We start from the raw sequence: 21,264 nt of genomic DNA on the forward strand, positions 1-21,264 counted from the left end.
ATTTTGAGAAAAGTAACTCGAAATTTCGAGTTAGCGCTGCCAATCAGTAATCTATGTGAATGACGTCATTTCCTCGTTACCCGGAAGCTGAAGCCATCAGCTACAAATGCTACAGCTAAGCTACCGGTATTACATCAAGTCGTGATTGCACAGATTGCTGAGTGTTTTCAGCCTGGCTTCACAAATGATGAAATCCTTGTGTTATTAGCGGAATCACATGGTGTTACTGTCAGCAAACGTACTCGCGAAAGCGCCAATTTGTTGGGATCCGTTTTTGAGTGCGCGTTCCTCTGCGCCATATGCTTCCGGGTAACAAGAAAGCGACCTCATTCACGTATATTTTTGATTGGCAGAGCTAACTCAAGATTTTGAGAAAATAACTCGAAATTTTGAGTTATGGATACTAGCTGTTTTGTTTTTATTTAGTGGCGGAAACGGGCTTCCATATTCCGAGGATGGAAGTACAGACGTGGAAATGAGTGTAAGACGTTCTGCTTTGTAGACGTCGAATGAATGACAACAAACTCAGTTTAATAAACATTTTGATCGAACTCAAAAGTTGAAAATGGAAAAATCACAGTAATAAAAATCATCATTACAGTATGTACAACTTCAATGGCTGCCTAGACAAATATAATGCTACTAATCCTAAAACATGAATCTGGGACTAAAGAGTTGCCACTGAAAAATTAACTTGGCACCAAAGTGGATTCATCAGAAACACACAAACAGTCTATAATCGTCCTGTTGGAAACGAATCCCATGAAGCTTTTATAGCTTCCACCTCTACACCGCAGAGGGGCCCAGTGTGCAGACATCGTGGCCTATTCTAATGTACTTGATCATAACCAACCCTTCCTTATACACACTCACGGTGCTTTCATGATTGATGTGTTACTGAGAGGCAGAGCAGTATGTTTGATTCATTCATTCACAGAACATGCAGAACAGTAGCAGGTTTATCCTGACTTGTTTCCAAATGAGGCTCAAAGACGATGCGTTCATGTGCCCTAAATTCCAGCGCGTTTTTTTCCTTTCAGCGTTCGCTGCTCCATCAATCCTAAATATATGGATCAGGCACAGAGATGTGACACACGCAGATGGGTATGCTTGTGTGGAACCAGGTGCAAAGCATCACAAAGATGGATGAAGGTGCTGGAAATGAAAACGCCGAGATCTTCCTGCGTATATGCAAATAAAGACAGGCGGCAGTGATTTAACGTGGAGCCTCCGCGTCTCCACCGAGCTCCAGACTTCCTGTTCAAACTGCACCACTTATTTTTCATTGCTACCTGGACCACGTTCTGCATCTCAAATCAGTCTCTCCATGGGCGGCGGCTGCGTGATGCTCCACATCTCCACCCGCGACCCTTCCTTCTCCTGCCGGCTGGGACTGTAGGTGCCGTGGGTGGCGCGGCGATTTAGGGCTACTACCGCACCCACAGAGGTCAGGACGATGGCCAGCAACAGGACGACGGACCCCAGACTGATAGACAGCAAGAGGTCAGAGGTCAAACCCTCCGAGGTCAGCTGAGGAGAAGAAAGACAGGGACGAGTCAGGGAGAGAGAGAAAAACGGCTCGTGCCAATGTTTTTGAGAACACATGCTTTATTCCCCCGCCTCCATTTCTCACACACTCCCTTCCTCTCCTGACTCCTTTACGCTACACCAGGCGCTCCAAGTGTGCTGCCAAAGTGTTGATGGATGTGTTTCCCAGCTCAGCAGGTGGGTTGCGACCACCAGGAGCCTCGAGTTGCCGCGGACTCAAACCTCCCTCCGTCTGCCGCCTCTCTCGCAGTTTGGCTGGCGCGAGCGTCAGCCCCAGCATCGCCACCGCGATTGCCAAGCCAACCAGATACGGTGCCAGCACGGCGGTCACCGGCGAGCTGTGTGGAGCACGCTCCGTCTGTGAAGGATCACACACACAGGCGCAATCTTTGCCGAGGATCCCATCAGCACACACACATGCCCAAAATAACTCGAGCAAACATACGCACACAGCTCCTTCAAAGCAGCACTGAAAGCTGCAGAGTCTGAGTTGTATCTGTGGACTTTGATGACTTGCTAATATTCTTATCTCACTCAGACTTGTGGCCGTTTGAGCCTCGCACACATGCAGAATGCAGCATCCTGCACGCAAACGCACAGAAGCCGCTCACCAGTCAGACCCCAACGAATCAGGATGTACTTAAGCTTTCCAGCAGGGGGAAGCTGAGCAGCAGATGCCCTTAAACCTACATCAGCTGTGCTGGTTGGTGTGATAGTTGTGATTCTCTGAGCACCTGCTACAACAGCACAACAGCTGTAAGTCTCACTCGGTAACACTTGCTGACAGCATCTTCATAACCGACACACGGGGCTGCGAAAAATTATCTCAGAAGTCAGCAAACTTTACAGCGAGCAATCAACATGGAAACATAATTCTAATAAAAACACAACCATCCGTATCCCGAGGCAAAAAATAACTTCTGCGCTCACGCTTGATGCTGTAGACATTAGTTTCTTCCCCCCTCGCTACAGGTTCTTTGTTGACTCCTGGAAAGTGCTTACCTGTCACTGCAGCACACTCGCCTGTCAGAGCGAGTGTGACACAAGCGAGCTGGAGCAGCCTGCAGCCAGGACCCGCCATCAGTCACCGACTGCCACACACAGACCCAGAGATGTCTAACTAACCAGTCTCTAAGGTACGTGTCGAGGCCACCCTGAAGCCTCTGCAGAGCGGCTCCGCACACAGAGACGGCGGCAGCAGTGCTTCCCTGCTGTCAGCACTATCAGCCTGCTGTGTGTGTGTGTGTGGCTGCCAGATAAGCTGCCCTCATAGGTTTCTGTGAAGAAGACCCAACTTGTGTGAATGCCACCAGCTCTCTGCTGAAAGTGCACTTCAGCGCCAGATGCTGCTTTTTTGCTGGCAAAGCACATTTCTTCCTCTGTGCTTATCTCGCGCTCCAAGGATGGCCACATCAGTGCCGACGCTGAAAAACTGCCTCCCATTTCCTCCCCCCGAAACTACCTGCGCTTGCAGAGCACACACACACACACGCACGCACACACACACACACGCACGCAGACTTGTAAAAATACAAGATGGAAGAGAGCAGGTGTACACGGAGAGGCCGCTGCATGCACAGAAGTATGTGAGGATTACACTGGTAATCTTCAGGACACTGAGGCCGGAGGAGTCGCAGACGCATGTGTGACCAGATCCCAGCACCGTCTGACATCTTCCAACCCACAGATACAATAAACTATCCGTATGACCTAATTATCATTTAGTCCCATTATATTTATATTTCCAACCCTCTTGTTAAGAAATTATAACAAGTATAAAACGAAAGCGTTGTTCTCATGGTGATGGTCTTTATCTACTATTGTGTTGTGTTACGTCAGCTGCTCTGTCTGGTAATAGTTTTTAGCGTTCAGTGCATCCATAGATTTACCTTTTTATAGCCATATCTGACTATTTTAGCTATTTTTATGCAGTTTCACCTTATTTGCCTCATGTTTGAAATGTAAAAATAATTTTAGCAGAAATAGATGTAAATTTCTCAGGATGTACTGCCGCTTAATTTCCTTTGTGGTAGTTTTCCATTATATTCATCTATATCTGCAAAGACCTGACATTCCCTGGTAAGTACGGCATTAAACATTCATTTAACTATAATTTAAAGCCTTCCCTTCATACACATTGGTCAGTCATTCAGTCAAAACACAGAGCATTGTGTCAGGATGGGGAAATCTGAGGTTCGAGTGCAGCAGCAGTGCCTCTGTTACTGATGACAAATGAGAAAGCAAAACTTCCAAACAGCGGTTTTAAGACTAGATGTGAAAAACTGTGAGCCTGTCCTTCATGCACAGATAAAAACGCTGTAGCTGTGCGCTGTGTTTGTGTGTTTGTGTGCACTTGTGGCTATTCTGGGATAAACTCACTCGGCATCTTGTTAAATGAGATTAAGAGTCTATGTTTGGTGTGGCAGCTACCACCTGACCTCAGTGTGTCCACTCCTTCAAACGCAAACACACACTTAGAAAATCACTGAGAAGAGTTTGACCTTCAGCTGTAATTTCTCCTAATATGGATTTTTGAAGGGAAACGGACAAAATGTGCGATTATGTGAAGAACAAGTTAGTCGAGAGAAACAAAGAGGACAGACGAGTACAAAACAATCAAGGCTGAAAGGTTTTTATTTGACAAGAACAAACAGAGAGACGACAGGCAGACAGGACACAACGATGGATTATGATGGAGGAAACAGACAAACAAGAAGTTACATGGATCATGCAGCATGATGTCAGCACAACAAGACTGAACGACAAACAATAAACACACAAAAGTCTACAGTGAGAGAGAGAGACATACAAAATGCAACGAAACGGTGACCACAGCAGCGGTGAATGTTGATAGGAAGCGTTGGCGCGGGGCCACGAGAGAATTTAGGCTTAAAATATCTGCGGCTCAGACAGCAAAGTGTTTTAGAGACGAAAAACTCCTTCTTTGGTACAAAACAGCACACAGTAGTCAGTCAGTCAGTCGGCGCAGTGCTCTGAACGCACATCAAGAACAAAGCGAGACATCTTGTTGTCTTCTAGCCCCTCTAGGTGCTTTTGTAACTACAACACTGTTTTTCATAGTTCACAAATGGATCCGCACGGAGCTCCCAGAATCCAGTTCAGACGAGACTGACAGGATAGCTTCACGGAGGAACCGTATAAATAACTCCGGTATCCGTAATGTTCCTCACCTCACTAAGTGCTTCCCTACACGAAACAATAACCCTCAGATTCATCTGTTTCTTCTCTGTACTGTCGGTCTGGACTATGTCCTGGACACGGTGAGGGAAACGTGACAGGTGATGCCAAGAGGATTGTGATTGGTTATGACCTTTAGCTGCGACGAAACACCATCACCTCGTCTGTGATACTGTTTCTTATCATCTACTGCAACGTGTACGTTTAATAATATGCATATATGCAGGTACATAACTATATTTAATAAGGTGCCGCTTATTTAATAGTATAATTTTAAGGCACAAGTCGTTCTGTGGTAACAGACCAGAGAAGTTCTGTGGAGTGTTTTGGATTATAGCCCGATCAATCAATCACCCATTTGAAAGCACCCTGACGCACGTGCACGCACAGACTCAGTCGTTTCCTCCCCAGTCCACCTCTGGCTCGTCGTCCAGCCTGAGGATCAGGTAGGAGAGCAGCTGGAAGAGGTTCTGCCACAAGAGCAAAGCCACGTAAAAGTAAATGTCGCTTACGTCCGTCTGGCACACGTCTCCGGCGTAGCTCATGTCGCACACGCAGACAAACTTGTTGATGAGGTTGCGGCAATAGCCTCCGTTCAGACACGGGTTGGACTTGCACTCGTCGACCTCCTGCTCGCACCTGAAACCACAGCATCACGGAAGAACTCAGACCACAGCCTCACTTCAATGAAATGCAGATAGAGTCCACAAATTCTATTGACGTTCTATTGTTCTTAAACCTGGTGTAATATTGGATAGTTCCCAAAAGTTCCCAGCATTACATTAGGGGAAAAGAGGTAAGAGAATCTGCACCATTTATTTATCCTCTTTGGGTGGAGGAGGCACTAATATCAGGCATGACGTGAGACACTACACGGATCAAAGAAACTGCACAGGAGCTGCTCGGCCATGGAAGCCCGAGCCGGAGGAATCTTGCACGCAGATTTTGTGCCGATGTTCATGTCAGAGGAGGTTTGGAAGCGTTGGAGACTTTTACGCACAAAAGCTTCAGCGCTCTGCGACTTGGTGATCTGTGACGTTACGTCGTTTGCCACTTCATAGATGAGTTGCTGTAACTTGCAGTAATTCCACAATCTGACATGGTGACAATATGTATTTGTCTTGTTTCCTACCGGTGCCCGATGAAGCCTGGTGGACAGTCGCAGGAGAGCTCGCGCTCGGTGCAGTTGCCTCCATTGAAGCAGGTGTAATTTCTGGTGTCGTCGCCGCACACAGAAACAGGAAGCTTTGGCCTTCTGTTGGAAAAGTTTAAAGCACAACTTTGTCAGTCTGCAGCTCGCATTGAAATGTTCAGCAGATTTGTTTCGCTGGCTTTATGTTTGCCGGAAGCAGAAGAGATGGCCGAGCGGGAGGTGCATTATTCAGCCTCCTGCTGTTCCCCACAGGGGAGACAAAGAGACTTAAGAAGCGACCAGGATTACAAGATTATAGCCCTCTGGCAACGAGTCACCAGCAGGACGTCAAATCACACGTGCAGGAATGAAAAAGCCAACTTCTTTCTCTTTGGCCTCTGTAACCTTCTGTTTGCCTCAAGCATCAACAGCTCTGCCGGCAACTTGAAGCTCATCCCTCAACGGTTACAAAACACACTCTCATTTGAACAATTTGATCATTTTAAACTACAGCTGTCACTCATTTGAAAAAGTGGTTGGCTCACTTTTAAAAGTGCTAATATTTGCCTTTGCTTTGCATTTTGTTCCACAAAAAACAAAAACGAGGGAAGGCTTCACAGCTGACATTTGAGAGACAAATATCTAACAGGAAACAAACACCTGGGAACACGTGAAAAATAAAATAATAATAGTAAAAAAAGCCACCAAAAAACAACAACTCACACATTTTTGACAACAATGTACCACGGAATTTCTTCAACGCGTTCGCTGCAGAGGAAACAGAGAGAAAGATGGTGAGGGGAGGAAGAAAGAGGCGCAAACAAACGAGACAAACAAAAGGAAGTCGTTTTCACACACAAACTTTAAAGCAGCCTGGATGTTCCCAGTAAAGGGAGATAGCTTGACTGGTGTGGCTTGCTTAGCGAGACACTTGCAAAGGTGTGCAAGAAACAAAAAAACGGAGGCAAAATGCAAGAGGCTGTGTGTTTACAGGATAAATGCTTGGAGGCGTTCCCCCCGCTGGGTCTCAGAGGCGAACGCGAGATGACAGAGGGGGGAAGAAACTGGCGCTGAACCAGAGAGCCTTGTGTAGTGAGCAGACTGGGGCCTTTTTCTGGCTGACACTAGAATAGAAATGCAGCTTCTGAGGCGCTCACCGCAGGCGTGGTTGAAATGCTGAACAGAGGCAGAGATGTGGAGACATTTTGCAGTGAACAATTGTGTTTGTGTTGTGCTGCAGTCCCCTGTTGGTGCAATTTTGTAGCATTTATTTGTGCATTTTGTGTTTCTAACCACAGCTATCACTGCACTTCACAAAGTCATCTTTGAAGAGTGAAATATTAATAAGGGGATTTCTTTCCCTCTTTGCTCATCTGCATTTTGCACACCCGCCCACTAACGTTTTATTTCACTCTGCTCTGCTTCGCTGCTTTACGACTTACCTTAGCAAACAGCTAAACTTACTTGCAGAGAGGTCCGGTGTAGTTCTCCGCACAGAGGCAGGCGTACCTGTCGGGCCCGTGCAGACAGGTGCCGCCGTGGGCGCACAGGTGGTTTTTGCACATGTCAGCCTCTTCCTCGCAGTTCGCGCCCGTGTAGCCGAGCTCACAGGTGCACTCGTAGCTCCACCCGGCGACGCTGCAGTTGCCGTGAACGCAGGGATTCGAAGCGCAGGTGTCCAAGAAGAAGTCGCAGTGTCTCCTGGCCCAGCCCTCGGGGCAGCTGCAGTTGTACGCGTTGAAGAGGTCCTGGCACTCCCCGCCATTCAGACAAGGGTTTGGATAACACACAGAGGCCCCGCCGCAGCCGACGAGCGGCGCTTGCGGCGACGTCTGGACGAACTGCTCCTCCTGCATGCGGGGGAGGTTCACGCCAGAAGAGCCAAAGTAAGAAAGGGCGATCCCACCCAGCTCCACGGTGCCCAGACAACCGGCGAGGGACCAGCCGTTGTCAGGGGCCAGTCCCCCCAAGAAGATGTCCACCCCCTCTCTGAGGAAGTCCAGGTTGCCTCCTCGGCTGGTGGAAGTGCTGGCTTCTTCGACGTCTTCATCGAGCACCAGAGTCCACCGAGAGGTTTGCTCCCACGGTGCTGCCATGAGAAAGCGGACACTGTGCCATTCGCCGTCGCTGACACTGCTCCTGGTGCTCAGGCTGACCGTAGATACGCCCTCCTCTTCGTAGGTGCTCTGATGTTCCACGAAGAGGAAACCATCTTGGATGGAGACCGTGATGAAAGCAGAGCCCTCCTCGGCATGTAGGATCGCCGCTTTACGCCTCCGTGTGCGCAGGTTTAGGGAGAGGCTTGTCAGGTTGCGGGATATGCGACCGTTCCCCCGGTAGGACAGCACGGTGCTGTCGTTCAGGAAAGTTGCATTGGAGTAACCTAGGAGACGAGGACACAATACCTGCCGTGAATATTTGCACAGCGTTCACTTTGTCATAAATGTTTTTGTTGTGTTTTAGTTGGCATGTCATTTACCGAGCACTGATTTCCTGAATCAAAATAGTAAACGTGTCAGTGTGGGGGGACTGATCCAGCGCTACACTGTATCAGCGTGACAACATCATAGAAAAATAACGGTTTTTATTAGATACACTTAAATCTAAAATCCTGAGAAAATCACAAACACTTTTTATTATTGAATTATTATTGAACACGACTCTGCTGGTTGTATTTCCACAGACCAGCAGGTTGCTGAGTGTCTTTAATCACAGCTACTGATGTGTGATTTTCACCAGTTTATCACAGTTAATTGCTGCATTATGAGAAACAGACTGCATGTAATGGCCAACCAGACCCCGTTCAATCACAGACTGATGACAGACTGACTCCGCCTTAGTGTTGGCGTGCTCGACAATCTCAGTGAAGTTTATCTTATTGGATAAAACAAATACTGACAAAGTTTGTGGATATAATTGTTGAAAAAAGGTGATAAATCGCAAAATGTTAAAAACTGTAAGTGAACTGCGAGAGTATCGTATTGTGGGGTGTCTGATGACTCCCACCTTTAGTCGGCAGTATTACAGTATGACAGCTACCTGTCTTGATAACAGTATTTACTGGAAATACAAGCAGTAAATATCTGTATCTCTGTAATAATGGAGACACACAGCAAATCATCACTAATTCCAAAAAGAGGATAAGCTGGCATCAGACAGATCCTACTTTACGGATCACATAGGGAATACTGTGTGGGCAGATTAAGGCCAGTATATAACAGCGTTGAGTCACTTGGTTACATAGTAGCCAATTAAGACCATAGAGGCTAATTAAACAAACAAGGTCAAAGATTCGGTAACGTACATTCACTGGGCTCTTACGTAGCAGAGAAACACTTTTAGCCCAGAATACTGGATCCCGCTTATGCAAAAGGAAATCATTCAGAGCTTATCGTTCAGTGCGGTGTCTGTTTATTACTCTCGACCTTCGCTTTGCCTTTGAAGGCACTTGGACTTGACTTGGCACCACTTCAAGTGACTTTAAAACAGCTCTGCTTTTGTAACTGACGAATCCTCGAAGGTCACTCACATTCATAGCCGTGGTTCAGCATCCTGCACTCTGCATCTGTGGGGCACGGGGACAGCTCGCACCACTTCACCTCTTCACAGCGCCGCCCTGATGTGTTGGGGGGGCAGGTACAGGTGAAGTCGTCCCACTTGGAGTAGCACACCCCCCCGTTGAGACATGGATTCCTCTGACAAAGAGATACGGGGAATTTGTTTTAGGTTTGTGCTACGGATTTGATTTCAGAATTACAATATAGATTTAATATCTGTGTAATGTCCACACGTACTACACCAACACTGTGTGCAGGGTGTTCACTCACACTGCAGATGTTGTCTCCAGAACACCCCACAGTTACGTTCTCCATGATCTCAAGAGGATAAGATCTCACTGTAGTGTCCAACCCAAAGAACTGCAGCCTCCTGTCGCTGATCCTCAGGTCCTGAACGCAGCCTTTGAAATATCCACCGAACGCCGCGGTCTCCTTCGCCTCCAGCATACCTCCCACATACACCGTGTCACCTGCTTGGACACCGACCGGCCTCACCTCCACACGCCCCTGTTCCTGAGCCCCCACATACAGCACGATAAGACCATCCGCCGCCACCTCTACGCTCACAAAGTGGGCTTCCCCATCGTCAATCGCATCCGCTGACTTCAGGCTTTCGTATTTATCGAGCTGAACTGAGACCTCGCCACCTTCCAACCACACGTGCAGGTAAGCGTTGCTGCTGTTGGCAAGCACCAAGAGGAGCCCGCCGCTCCTCCGCGTGCGCAGGAAGAAGGAGATGGAGAAGTTGTCGACCAGGTCATCAGTGACGGTGAACGCTGCAAAACTGTAAGCGTCCTCGTTCCCGAAGCGGGCAGTCACATGTTCTGCAGAAAGCAACAAAGGGGTGAACAACAAGTGAGCTGGATGGATGTCGGTACATAAAAAGACCTTTAGAGCTTTTCAGCTCGTCAGCACTGTGAAAGAAGGAGTCTGTGCTTTTTATCATTGGATCAGGTGAAAAGTTCTGATTTCTCCATCTGTCCTCTGAAATCTGAAGTATTGAACAGCTGAGGGGTTTTTCCACAAAAGGACGTTCTTATTGGTCTACGCTAAGCTCGCTTAACAATGAGTCTATCAGGTGGAAGTTTAGGCCTGTCAGCACTTTCCACCCTAATCTAAAAAACTTGTATATGTTAGCAGGTTTGAGTAGGTGTTTGGTTGATGTGCAAGTAAATGTTGGTCTAAATCCGCCCATCAGTAATCTTCTTTGAAAGACTCAACAGTCTTTGAAGCAGCTATGGAGGGAAAACTGATGAAAACTGTTCAAACCTTCAACATTTATTGTTCAGGTTATGATGTATCGATCGCAGCAGCCATTGGTTTACTGAGCACTCGCTATTTTACAGTCCGGCATTTGCTTGCATGTCAGTCCCAAAATAGATTGCCTTAATCTAGTTCTTCACATAAGAGGATCTTCCCCTTTAGCGTGACTTTTGACAGACTTCATCTCCGACCTCGTGTCTCCTGACTCACCCAAGCAGCTAAAGGTGCTTTTAGTGCGCCGCCACTTTTGGAATTTGATAAGCGAGACCTTGAGTTCTGTCCTGCATGCCCAACAAGTGGGTTAAATCACTCCCCGTGTCTTATGGTTGCAAACTTACCCTCCTCACAGTCGTGCCCCTCATAAGGCCTGGCACACCGGCACTCGTAGCTCTGCCACATGTTTACGCACTCTCCTTTGTTTTGGCACGGCACATCCAGGCAGCGGTCCCTGTAGCTGCAGCCCGGGGACACGTTGACAGCTGAGTCGCTCAGCCACTGCTCGGGGATGACGAGCTGCCAGTCCACAAACACGTCCCGCATGCATCCGATGAATGGAGTAAACGCATCGTACTCGCTGAGGCCGCTCGAGTCTCGAGGCATTCCTCCAATAAAAGTGCTCTGAGGGGATGAAACAAACCCCACCAGCCAGCTTTGGACTGCGGCCGCTTTGTGGCACGACTGGCTCGCACACCCCACAGCATCATCTAGCAGTTTAAGGCTTAGCACCCAGTTTCCAAGCACAGCCTCTACAGAATACCACTTTCCATCTGTGACGTTGTGCGGAAGCTCGAGAACCTGGCTCGGGCTTTCCGCCTCAGCAGAGGCCTCCCTCCTCAGCGTGAGACGCAGCTGCCCCCCCTCCAGCTCCAGGCTCAGCTGCAGACCGCTTGTGATGGTGTGAAACAACAGAGCTCTAGGCAGAAAAGTCTTGAAGCTGAGAGTGATGTTGCAAGTCACTTCAGTATCCACTAGGGGGCTCTCCAGCAGCAAGTAACCTTTGCGCTCGAAGGTAAAAGCTGTAGGGGTCATACAGAGAGGCCCGGCGTACCCAGGTGAGCAGGAACAGGTGTATCCATGAGTCCCATCCAACAGGAAAGGAGAGCAGGAGCCTTGGTTCTGGCATTCATGGCCTTCACAACCCACTAACTTCACATCGCAGTTAACACCTCCGTAGAGGATGCCATCACGACTGGGCTTGAGGCAGTGGCAGGTGTAGCCCCCAATGTGACCCTCGCATCTGCCCCCATTCTGGCATGGACTGGGCTCGCACTGGTTTATCACCTCCTGGCAGAGGGAGCCTGTAAAAGAGGCACACAGCACAAACACGTACACACAATTAAACACTGTTACTACAGCTGTTATATAACAACAGACATGTTTCCAGGTATAAATGAGGTTCTGGATTATTATTCCCACTACACTTGTCTCCCTGTTTACCACTCGTGGTACCAGGTAAACTATCTTCTGCAGTCAAGTGAGCCCACCTGACTCTCAGCTGTTAAACATCAACACACCTGCTTTGTTTTTTGCCCTCTACACCACCACAGCACAGTTTCCTCTCTTTACGTTTGTATGTACAGCTCTACGCACATGCTGTAGGTCAAATTCAATCAGTCACAAGTTACTTGTTTTGATTAGGCAATAAGCAAAGATGACAGACAGGTGTAACTCAATGTGTATTATGTAATACTAAAGCTACTGGTACCGCTGTTACCTGTTCCAAGCAACCAAATCCCCAAAATCCATGGCGCAGGTGTCCACATCATGCCGTCAGGTTTCCCCCCAGAAAAGCCTCAAAGTTGTCTAACAGCACCATGTTATGTGGTGTGTGTGTTTACGGGTCCTCACGGTGGACGCCTGATCCTTGTCTGCTTCTCTAAAGCATGAAGGGCTGAATAGCTGCAGTCAGGAGACCAGAAAAGCCACATCCCCGGGGATTAAGCTAATGCTATTTGGCCACCTTACTGAGTCAGTGCCCTGCAACTTGCAGAGTCCATTTCTAGAACACAGTCTCAGCAGGCATCAGCTCACACTTCGTACCGACGCCCCCGGATCAAGCAGTCTTGCGCAAGCAGAATTTGAAGCTTTTCCAACAGAAAGAAAACTTTAATTTGATGAAACAAGCCCGCTGCTGTGTTTCCCTCAGAAACGCCAACACTTACTGTATATTATGTTACCGCTTAAGTAACATGCGGTCAGCTGTACCTACTCACCAAATATTCTACATTTATTTTAGATTTAGTTAGTGTGACAAAGTGTGTTTGTGTGTGTTTTTAAACTACCACCAGGGGGCACCACGGTGAGCACATTTCAGCACCTGACAGCTGTTCATGCTGTCATTTTAATCTGGGCATAAACGCTGTCCATGGTCCTGTTTCTGGATCCATCTGAAGACACCGCGTATTCCTTCATCTTCATTTCTTCAAGCTGATCTTGCTTTTTCTGATCAATTAACTCTTTAAAAAGTGGAACCGTGCGAAGGCATGTATATCTTTTAGATCACTGCCCTCAATTAACATGGTTTGTTAATGATTACAAGCTCTTTATTCAGATGCCACATTACAGTTATGAACAGAATAATTCGTTTAGTGCTTCAATGTTATGCTCGATCACGTCTGGATTCTCAGAGAAGTTCAACATGTCGACTCAAAATTTGTGAATCAGCACAACTTTGGTGATTTTTGGAGGTCGGTCATTATGAACACAGATCCATTCATACGTGTCAGAGTCCAAGTCTTTCAAACCGTGATTGACTGAGATATGACTGGTTCAGTTTGTCAAACGAAAATGACCTACCTGTTGTTCCTGGGGGACACCTGCAGATGTAACCTGCAGACTGTTTGTGGTCATAGCTTTCAGGCAGAAGAGGCTCACTGCCATACAAGGCATGCCAAGATCTCTCAATGCAGCTGCCGCCATTTCTGCAAGGGCCGCTGCCACACTCACTGATGTCTGTCTCACAATGACGGCCCTCAAACCCTGGAACGAGGAAGGATATTTAATGTGATCAACACTACATATGATGTTCATTAAAGATGACACGGGGACAGGCTGTTCTGGACAGAGCAGGTGTGAATAAGTTCAAATGCCTCAGTGTCCTTGTTTATTATTCTCCACATTATTTGACCAAGAGAAGAGCTTCCTTTACCAGGCCAGCATTCACAGGTGTAGTTCCCTGCATTGTCCTTACAGATGGCGCTATTAAAGCAGGGTTCAGAGTAGCAAGGCGGTAGAGGTGTCTCACAGTGTGGGCCGGTGAAGGCTGTTTGAGAGCAGTCACAGCTGTAACTGAGACAATCACATAACAAGACAGTCGGTGTTTGTAATTTATATTAATAAAGTTATTTAAAACATTTCCTTTGCTTTGTTTATAGATCTCATTAGAAGCTACTCATTTTTGAAAGACCACACTACTTACTCATTCACTCCATCTATACACAGAGCCCCATTTTGGCAAGGGTGCTCTTGGCACTCATCAGTGTTGATTTCACACCGTTGTCCTTGGAAACCGGTGAGACAGGTGCAAGTGAAGCCACCAACGTAGTCATGGCAACTGCCTCCGTTGAGGCATGGCTGTGACTGACATTCGTCAATCTGGACCTCACAAGTAGCACCTGTGAACATCAAAGCGGTACAGATGTCAGAGGGCAGGCGAGCCTGAGGGCAGAGGGTGGAAACGAAGAAAGCTTTCATGTGGACTGCTGTGCTGTGCTGTGCTGTGCTGTGCTGTGCTGTGCTGTGCTGTGCTGTGCTGTGCTGTGCTGTGCTGTGCTGTGCTGTGCTGTGCTGTGCTGTGCTGTGCTGTGCTGTGCTGTGCTGTGAGGATTCCTCTTTTATCTCATAGCAAAGCTTTTTGTTGTTTTCCCAAAAACACTCAAACTATGGAAGGGAAAACAACATATGCAATGTTTCCTTTACTGTATCCCTAAAAAAAAGGTGATTAATGCTCTCATGGTCCATTCAACAGCTACTAACATGGATGGCATTTAATATAGACAGAACACATTTAAACTGAGGTAACACATTTTTGACACTGTTTTCTTGAATAACTAAAACTGTGTAGGATTCTTTAGTTCCCAATAACATATTTTAGGATTGAAATGATGTGGCTTTACATAAAGATGCTGACCTGTGAAACCAGGAGAGCACAGACAGGAGAATCGACCCACTCTGTCCTCACAGGTTCCTCCGTTCCTGCAGGGCTGTGAAGCACACTCGTTCACATCAATCTGACAGTGAGAACCCTGAAAGCCCGGCACACAGAAACAAGAGTAGCTATCGCCACGGGTTCGACAAATCGCCTGGTTCTGGCAAGGGTTTGGGGAGCACTGGTCCACAATTTGAGGCAGCTTGTCCAGAACAGCACCTGAGAACAGATGGTGATTTTATATATGAGAATACAACATTATTATTAACACATGTAAAACCCAATATATGCAGTGCTGTGTAGGACAATTTTCCTCCTTTCTCTGTTTGTTTCACAGCTGAGCAAATACAAAATTCAGTTTTTTAAATAAAGATTTCATTTAAAAGTTATCCACAGCTTCATGGCTCATTGTGTAAGAGTGAAAGTAAATCTAATACCTGTTTGTGCCACCTTGGCAGCAAGAATCGCAATCAAGCCTTTGTGATATGAGCAATGACTCTTTCACATCCCTGTGAAGGAATTTTGCACCGCTCTTCTTTATAGAATTGTTTTAATTCAGACAGATTAGAGGGGTTTTTGAGCATGAACAGTCTGTTTAAGGTTATGCCAGTTTATGATGATCAGATTTTAGTCTGTACTTTGACTAGCCCACTCCAAACTCCTCATTTAGTTCCTATTTTAGCCATTCAGGGGTCACTTTGTTTCAGATCTTTATCCTGCTGCATAACTCGAGTATGTTTGAGCTGCAGGGCACAAGCTGGGTGGACACTCTCCTTCAGGATTTTCAGGAGTTCACAGTTCAGTCAATTATGGCAAGTCATCCAGGTCCATCACACTACCACCACCATGTTTCACTGCAGGTGTCCATCCGTCCATCCTCCATCCATCCGCCCTTCCGTCTATCTATCCATCCATCTATCTGTCATCCATCCGTCCGTCCGTCCGTCCATCCATCCGTCCATCCGTCCGTCCATCCGTCCGTCCGTCCATCCATCCATCCTTCCGTCCATCCATCTATCTGTCCATCCATCCATCCTTCCGCCCATCCATCCGTCCATCCGTCCGTCCATACATTTATCTGTCCATCCATCTGTCCGTCCATCCATCCGTCCATCCGTCCGTCCATCCGTCCATCTGTCCGTCCGTCCATCTGTCCATCCATCCGTCCATCTGTCCGTCCGTCCATCCATCCACCCTTCCGTCCATCCATCTATCTGTCCATCCATCCATCCTTCCGCCCATCCATCCGTCCATCCGTCCGTCCATACATTTATCTGTCCATCCATCTGTCCGCCCATCCATCCATCCTTCCGTCCATCCATCTATCTGTCCATCCATCCATCCTTCCGCCCATCCGTCCGTCCATACATTTATCTGTCCATCCATCTGTCCGCCCATCCATCCATCCATCCTTCCGTCCATCCATCTATCTGTCCATCCATCCATCCTTCCGCCCATCCGTCCGTCCATACATTTATCTGTCCATCCATCTGTCCGTCCGTCCATCCGTCCATCTGTCCGTCCGTCCATCTGTCCATCCATCCGTCCATCTGTCCGTCCGTCCATCCATCCATCCTTCCGTCCATCCATCTATCTGTCCATCCATCCATCCTTCCGCCCATCCATCCGTCCATCCGCCCGTCCATACATTTATCTGTCCATCCATCTGTCCGCCCATCCATCCATCCATCCTTCCGTCCATCCATCTATCCGTCCATCCATCCATCCATCCATCTGTCCATCCATCCATCCATCCGTCCATCCGTCCGTCCATACATTTATCTGTCCATCCATCTGTCCGTCCATCCATCCATCCATCCATCTGTCCATCCATCCATCCATCTGTTCGTCCGTCCGTCCATCCATCCGTCTATCTATTTGTCTGTCTGTCCGTCCATCCATCCATCCATCCTCCTTCCATCTGTCTCTGTCCATCCTCCATCCTCAATCCATCCATCAATCCATCTCTGTCCATCCATCCATCCTTCCGCCCATCCATCCGTCCATCCGTCCGTCCATACATTTATCTGTCCATCCATCTGTCCGCCCATCCATCCATCCTTCCGTCCATCCATCTATCTGTCCATCCATCCATCCTTCCGCCCATCCGTCCGTCCATACATTTATCTGTCCATCCATCTGTCCGCCCATCCATCCATCCATCCTTCCGTCCATCCATCTATCTGTCCATCCATCCATCCTTCCGCCCATCCGTCCGTCCATACATTTATCTGTCCATCCATCTGTCCGTCCGTCCATCCGTCCATCTGTCCGTCCGTCCATCTGTCCATCCATCCGTCCATCTGTCCGTCCGTCCATCCATCCATCCTTCCGTCCATCCATCTATCTGTCCATCCATCCATCCTTCCGCCCATCCATCCGTCCATCCGTCCGTCCATACATTTATCTGTCCATCCATCTGTCCGCCCATCCATCCATCCATCCTTCCGTCCATCCATCTATCCGTCCATCCATCCATCCATCCATCTGTCCATCCATCCATCCATCCGTCCATCCGTCCGTCCATACATTTATCTGTCCATCCATCTGTCCGTCCATCCATCCATCCATCCATCTGTCCATCCATCCATCCATCTGTTCGTCCGTCCGTCCATCCATCCGTCTATCTATTTGTCTGTCTGTCCGTCCATCCATCCATCCATCCTCCTTCCATCTGTCTCTGTCCATCCTCCATCCTCAATCCATCCATCAATCCATCTCTGTCCATCCATCTATTCTTCCGTCCATATGTCTATCTGTCCATCTATCCTCCATCCATCTGTCTGTCTGACTGTCTGTCTATCTATACATCTGTCCATCCATCTATCCATCCGCCTATCTATCTATCATCCATCAATCCGTCTGTCCGTCCATCCATCCATCCATCCATCCATCCATCTATCCATCCATCCTCCATCCATCTGTCTATCTAACCATCCATCAATCTGTCTATCTGTCCATCTATCCTCCATCCGTCTATCTATACATCTGTCCATCCATCCATATGTCCATCCGTCCATCTGTCCATCCAGTCTTCTTACAGCCATGTAATATCTACAACATTACTATAAAAAGATCCAGATTTTAAGTATTGGGTAAACGTTTATCAGTCTCGAGGCACTCCAGAAGGAATATGTGTCCAACAGTACTTCAAAACAACTGTTTGCACGAGTGCCCACTGAATGATCCTGATCTGTTTTATTTCAATCACGTCTAACACAAAGCTCTTTTATCTCTCTTTAGCTTTGATTAAAGAAAAAAATGATTAGCAGTTGTTGTAACAAGGGCTTTAAATTCAAGGGCCTCTCAAGGCGTTGTGGCCGGCTGCCACAGAAACCAGTTTCACTGTTTGGGTTTAGCATTCCTTCTATTTCCATGGTGACAGCATCCAACCGAACATCTGAGCCATTTATTGCTCTACTCGTTATGGTGTGTTTTAATGAGGAGGATTAAACAGCACAATGATACAGCTTTGGGTTTAGCTCTCATGTCAGCATGGACATGATATAACTAGTAATTAGAGGGTAAGCACTTGATTTTCTTGTGTAACTGCAATTATAAGCAGCTGTTATCAAGTTATGCATGCCTCAAACACTTATCATCCATATTAATCTTACTCAAAAATGTTTAGATTTTATTTTACAGACTTTTTTGTTTCTGTCCTCATCAGCAGCAGTCACATACAGTCACAGCTTCCATGACTGGGCAACATGAGGAGACCCTTTTAGTCTGGTAGATAAAGAAATGGGTTCAGCTGAAGAAGAGGAATAAAATCACACGGTATGATTTCAGGCATAAATTCTAAATCTGTGCTGTTAGTCACTCGTGCACCCAGACAAGCTCTAAAAGTTAAAGTTTTGCTGTGACCTGCAAAACTAAACTTTCTTTAGAATCTGTGTTAAAGCGTTGCTATTTTTCTTCCTGACTGAATTCCTCTATCATGTCTGCCTGGAGACTTACTGCCTGCAGCTTTTAGATATACAAAAAAGCATCAAACATAAATAGCTACAGGCAAGGCTGCTCAAAATTGTTGTACTGCAGGCAGAACAAATGGGACAACCTCAGAGATCCATCCATGGAGCAGAAGGGGGCATCATATGTACTGTTTTTCATAGTTTTAAAGAATGTGCCATGACTCTAATCAGTACATTCACACTGATATTAGATAGCATGAAAGTACTTTTTTTTTATTGGTGCAACTGTTTTTGTGGTTTTCAATCTTCTGTCGTTGTTTGGTTCCAGCCTTATTAGTTTGTATTAAGTTACACCTTTAGCACCTGCATATACATCATCCAGTCACTTGTCAGTAGTCACTATATCTGTGACTGTTGCCTGTTCATCACAGTGCTCTTCTTTGTGTTCCAGTGCCTGCTTTACATTTATTGGACTGTCCTGCCTTGGGGTTTGAGACTTTCTGCCTTTTCCTGTAAGTTTCAGTCAGTTTCTTCGTTAGAGCTTGCTTGAGTATCTTTCTTTTTTTCTTCTTATTTTAGAAACCACCTGCCCCCCTTGTGTCTGCACTTCTAACCTCTTGAGTAAAGGAAGCCAGAGAGGTGTTATCCTTTAAGCCCTGACCTAGGAACTCTCGACCTGACCAGATTAAGGACTTGCTTTACACTCCTCATTACCTCCTTTGTTTTGGGAGAAAGTCTACAGAATTGTTTATTGTGTGTGTGCAGAAAGGCCCCACGGCGTGTGCACGACAGCCGTCGTGAGCTTGACGATTTGAACAGCTCATACTGTCTTAGCAGGAAGTCATTTGAAATTCAATAGATAAATTTGTGGGGAGGCTGAAATTCGGTCACTGCTGCTGAATCAACTCAGATTTTACTCATCCTAAAACTGAGTTCGCTGCAGTACCAGGTGGCTTTTGGACCCTGTTCTTGTCTTGTTCTGTCTCTCTCTCTACGTTGTTCCACATTACTGGTTAACTTCTCTCTTTTAATCATTTCGGCTGTGTTTGCTGCCAGTGTTCTTCCCTATGTTTCCTGTGTTTGCCTTCTTTATCTCTTACTAAACTCCCGCTGTTATCAAAGTTATTAAAGCCTAACAATCTTTCTTTCTTTCTTTCTTTTTTTGCAACAAGCTTGTCTGCCTCTTTTGTGTTTATATTACTATTGCACAGGCTGGAGTCTATAAATACAGTCGTGCTGATGTGAGCAGAGATTTTACAATAATATTCACACACCCTTAAAGAGCACAATCAGGCTCAGAGACTATTGAGGCTCAGAAGAGTGCAATTAGGCTCCACTTGGCGCAATCTTTTTAAAATCAGCTATCATTTATCTGTCATTGGCGGAGGTCAATCAGTTTCACAGCCAGCCAGCAGGACTCTCCAGGAGCAGCTTATACATGTCTAGACTTGGACCGGGGGGGTATGATGGAGATCGAGCATATTCTCTGACCACATGTCTGTATCATTACAACAAATATTGATATGTTATAGACTCTGAAACAATCATTCTGACAGTTATTTCAGTTATATTAAAAATGTTATGTTGGTAGTATAATTGGAATGCATTGAAATGGCAACAGGTGGTTCCCATTTCACTCTTTATTCAGCTCACTGTATTCAGTCTATATCCTGAGGCCAAGTTCAGAGTATTCAGAGCCATTTGTGTCTGTTTGAGATACAGCTCCAGCCAACTGCACATCCCCTCCCACAGCATGTAAGGCTTTTTTCATATGCAAATACCTCCCACGGGTCTTTGTGTGGACCTATCTGCAGGCCCTTAAATGGCACATGCGTGGCACCTGACATCTCCTGATGCACGTAGCTGGTGTATGCATCTGTTTGTTTTGGCGGTGATAAGAATGCTGCTATTTGGTGTTTTGGACAGGAGCAGAGACAAATAGCATCCTCTTTTGTCCCCCTCCCCAAACCCACCCCCAGTCTTCCCACCCCGTTCATGGGTCACTATGCTACCCCCCATTGTTAGATGTCTTTTAGTCATCTTTAGCTTTTCAATCCTTAGAAAATGTGCAGAGATTAGTGTAGTCAGTGACGTCACCGCTCAGTCTTGTAATTAAAATTCTTAGCATGGACCGGTTGAAATGCAAGCCCACCAATAAACTCAGATTCAACACAGCTTTCTAAAAGTACTATTATAATCATGCAGGTTTTCTTGCTGGTTTCTGAGAATGCATTCTAAAAGAATAAATACTAGGATGTAATATTTTATCACCAGTGTCTGAAACTCACTCTGGTTTCATACTGGACAAGTGCAGAAATCTGGTGTGGGGCTTGAATATATCATGACAATAAACTAAACCTCGAGGTAACTGAAACTCAACTCTGACACTAATTGTCTGAAAAGGAGTCACTTACCCTCTGTCGCAACCAGTGATGAGATGAGCAGTGTGCATGAAAGGAACGCAAAATGACGAAAGCGAATTAAATCCATAATCATGACAGGAAA

The 21,264-nt window shown here is 46.7% G+C and overlaps 1 protein-coding gene across 4 annotated transcripts; it reads right to left on the reverse strand.

The window, feature by feature from the left end:
• Positions 1-510: 510 nt before the first annotated feature.
• Positions 511-21,264, reverse strand: crb1 (crumbs cell polarity complex component 1). Of its 4 annotated transcripts, XM_004553761.4 has the most exons (13): positions 21,174-21,264; positions 14,828-15,064; positions 14,117-14,312; positions 13,847-13,986; positions 13,495-13,677; positions 11,037-11,996; positions 9,706-10,259; positions 9,408-9,573; positions 7,343-8,261; positions 6,602-6,646; positions 5,879-6,001; positions 5,259-5,385; positions 511-1,530 (listed from the first exon to the last, which is right to left on the reverse strand). In XM_004553761.4, exons 1-13 carry the CDS (start codon positions 21,253-21,255, stop codon positions 1,312-1,314), a joined length of 3,951 nt encoding a protein of 1,316 aa, XP_004553818.4. In that variant the 5' UTR covers positions 21,256-21,264; the 3' UTR covers positions 511-1,311. The 4 variants fall into 4 exon arrangements, with proteins under 4 accessions (XP_004553818.4, XP_012775247.1, XP_004553819.1 ...); XM_012919793.3 differs by lacking the exons at positions 13,495-13,677; positions 13,847-13,986; positions 14,117-14,312; positions 14,828-15,064; positions 21,174-21,264 and adding an exon at positions 12,413-12,593 and having other exon boundaries at positions 511-1,181; positions 1,293-1,530; XM_004553762.3 differs by lacking the exons at positions 13,495-13,677; positions 13,847-13,986; positions 14,117-14,312; positions 14,828-15,064; positions 21,174-21,264 and adding an exon at positions 12,413-12,593.

Source organism: Maylandia zebra, linkage group LG17 (genome assembly GCF_041146795.1).
Source record: "Maylandia zebra isolate NMK-2024a linkage group LG17, Mzebra_GT3a, whole genome shotgun sequence".
Classification (NCBI taxonomy): domain Eukaryota; kingdom Metazoa; phylum Chordata; class Actinopteri; order Cichliformes; family Cichlidae; genus Maylandia; species Maylandia zebra.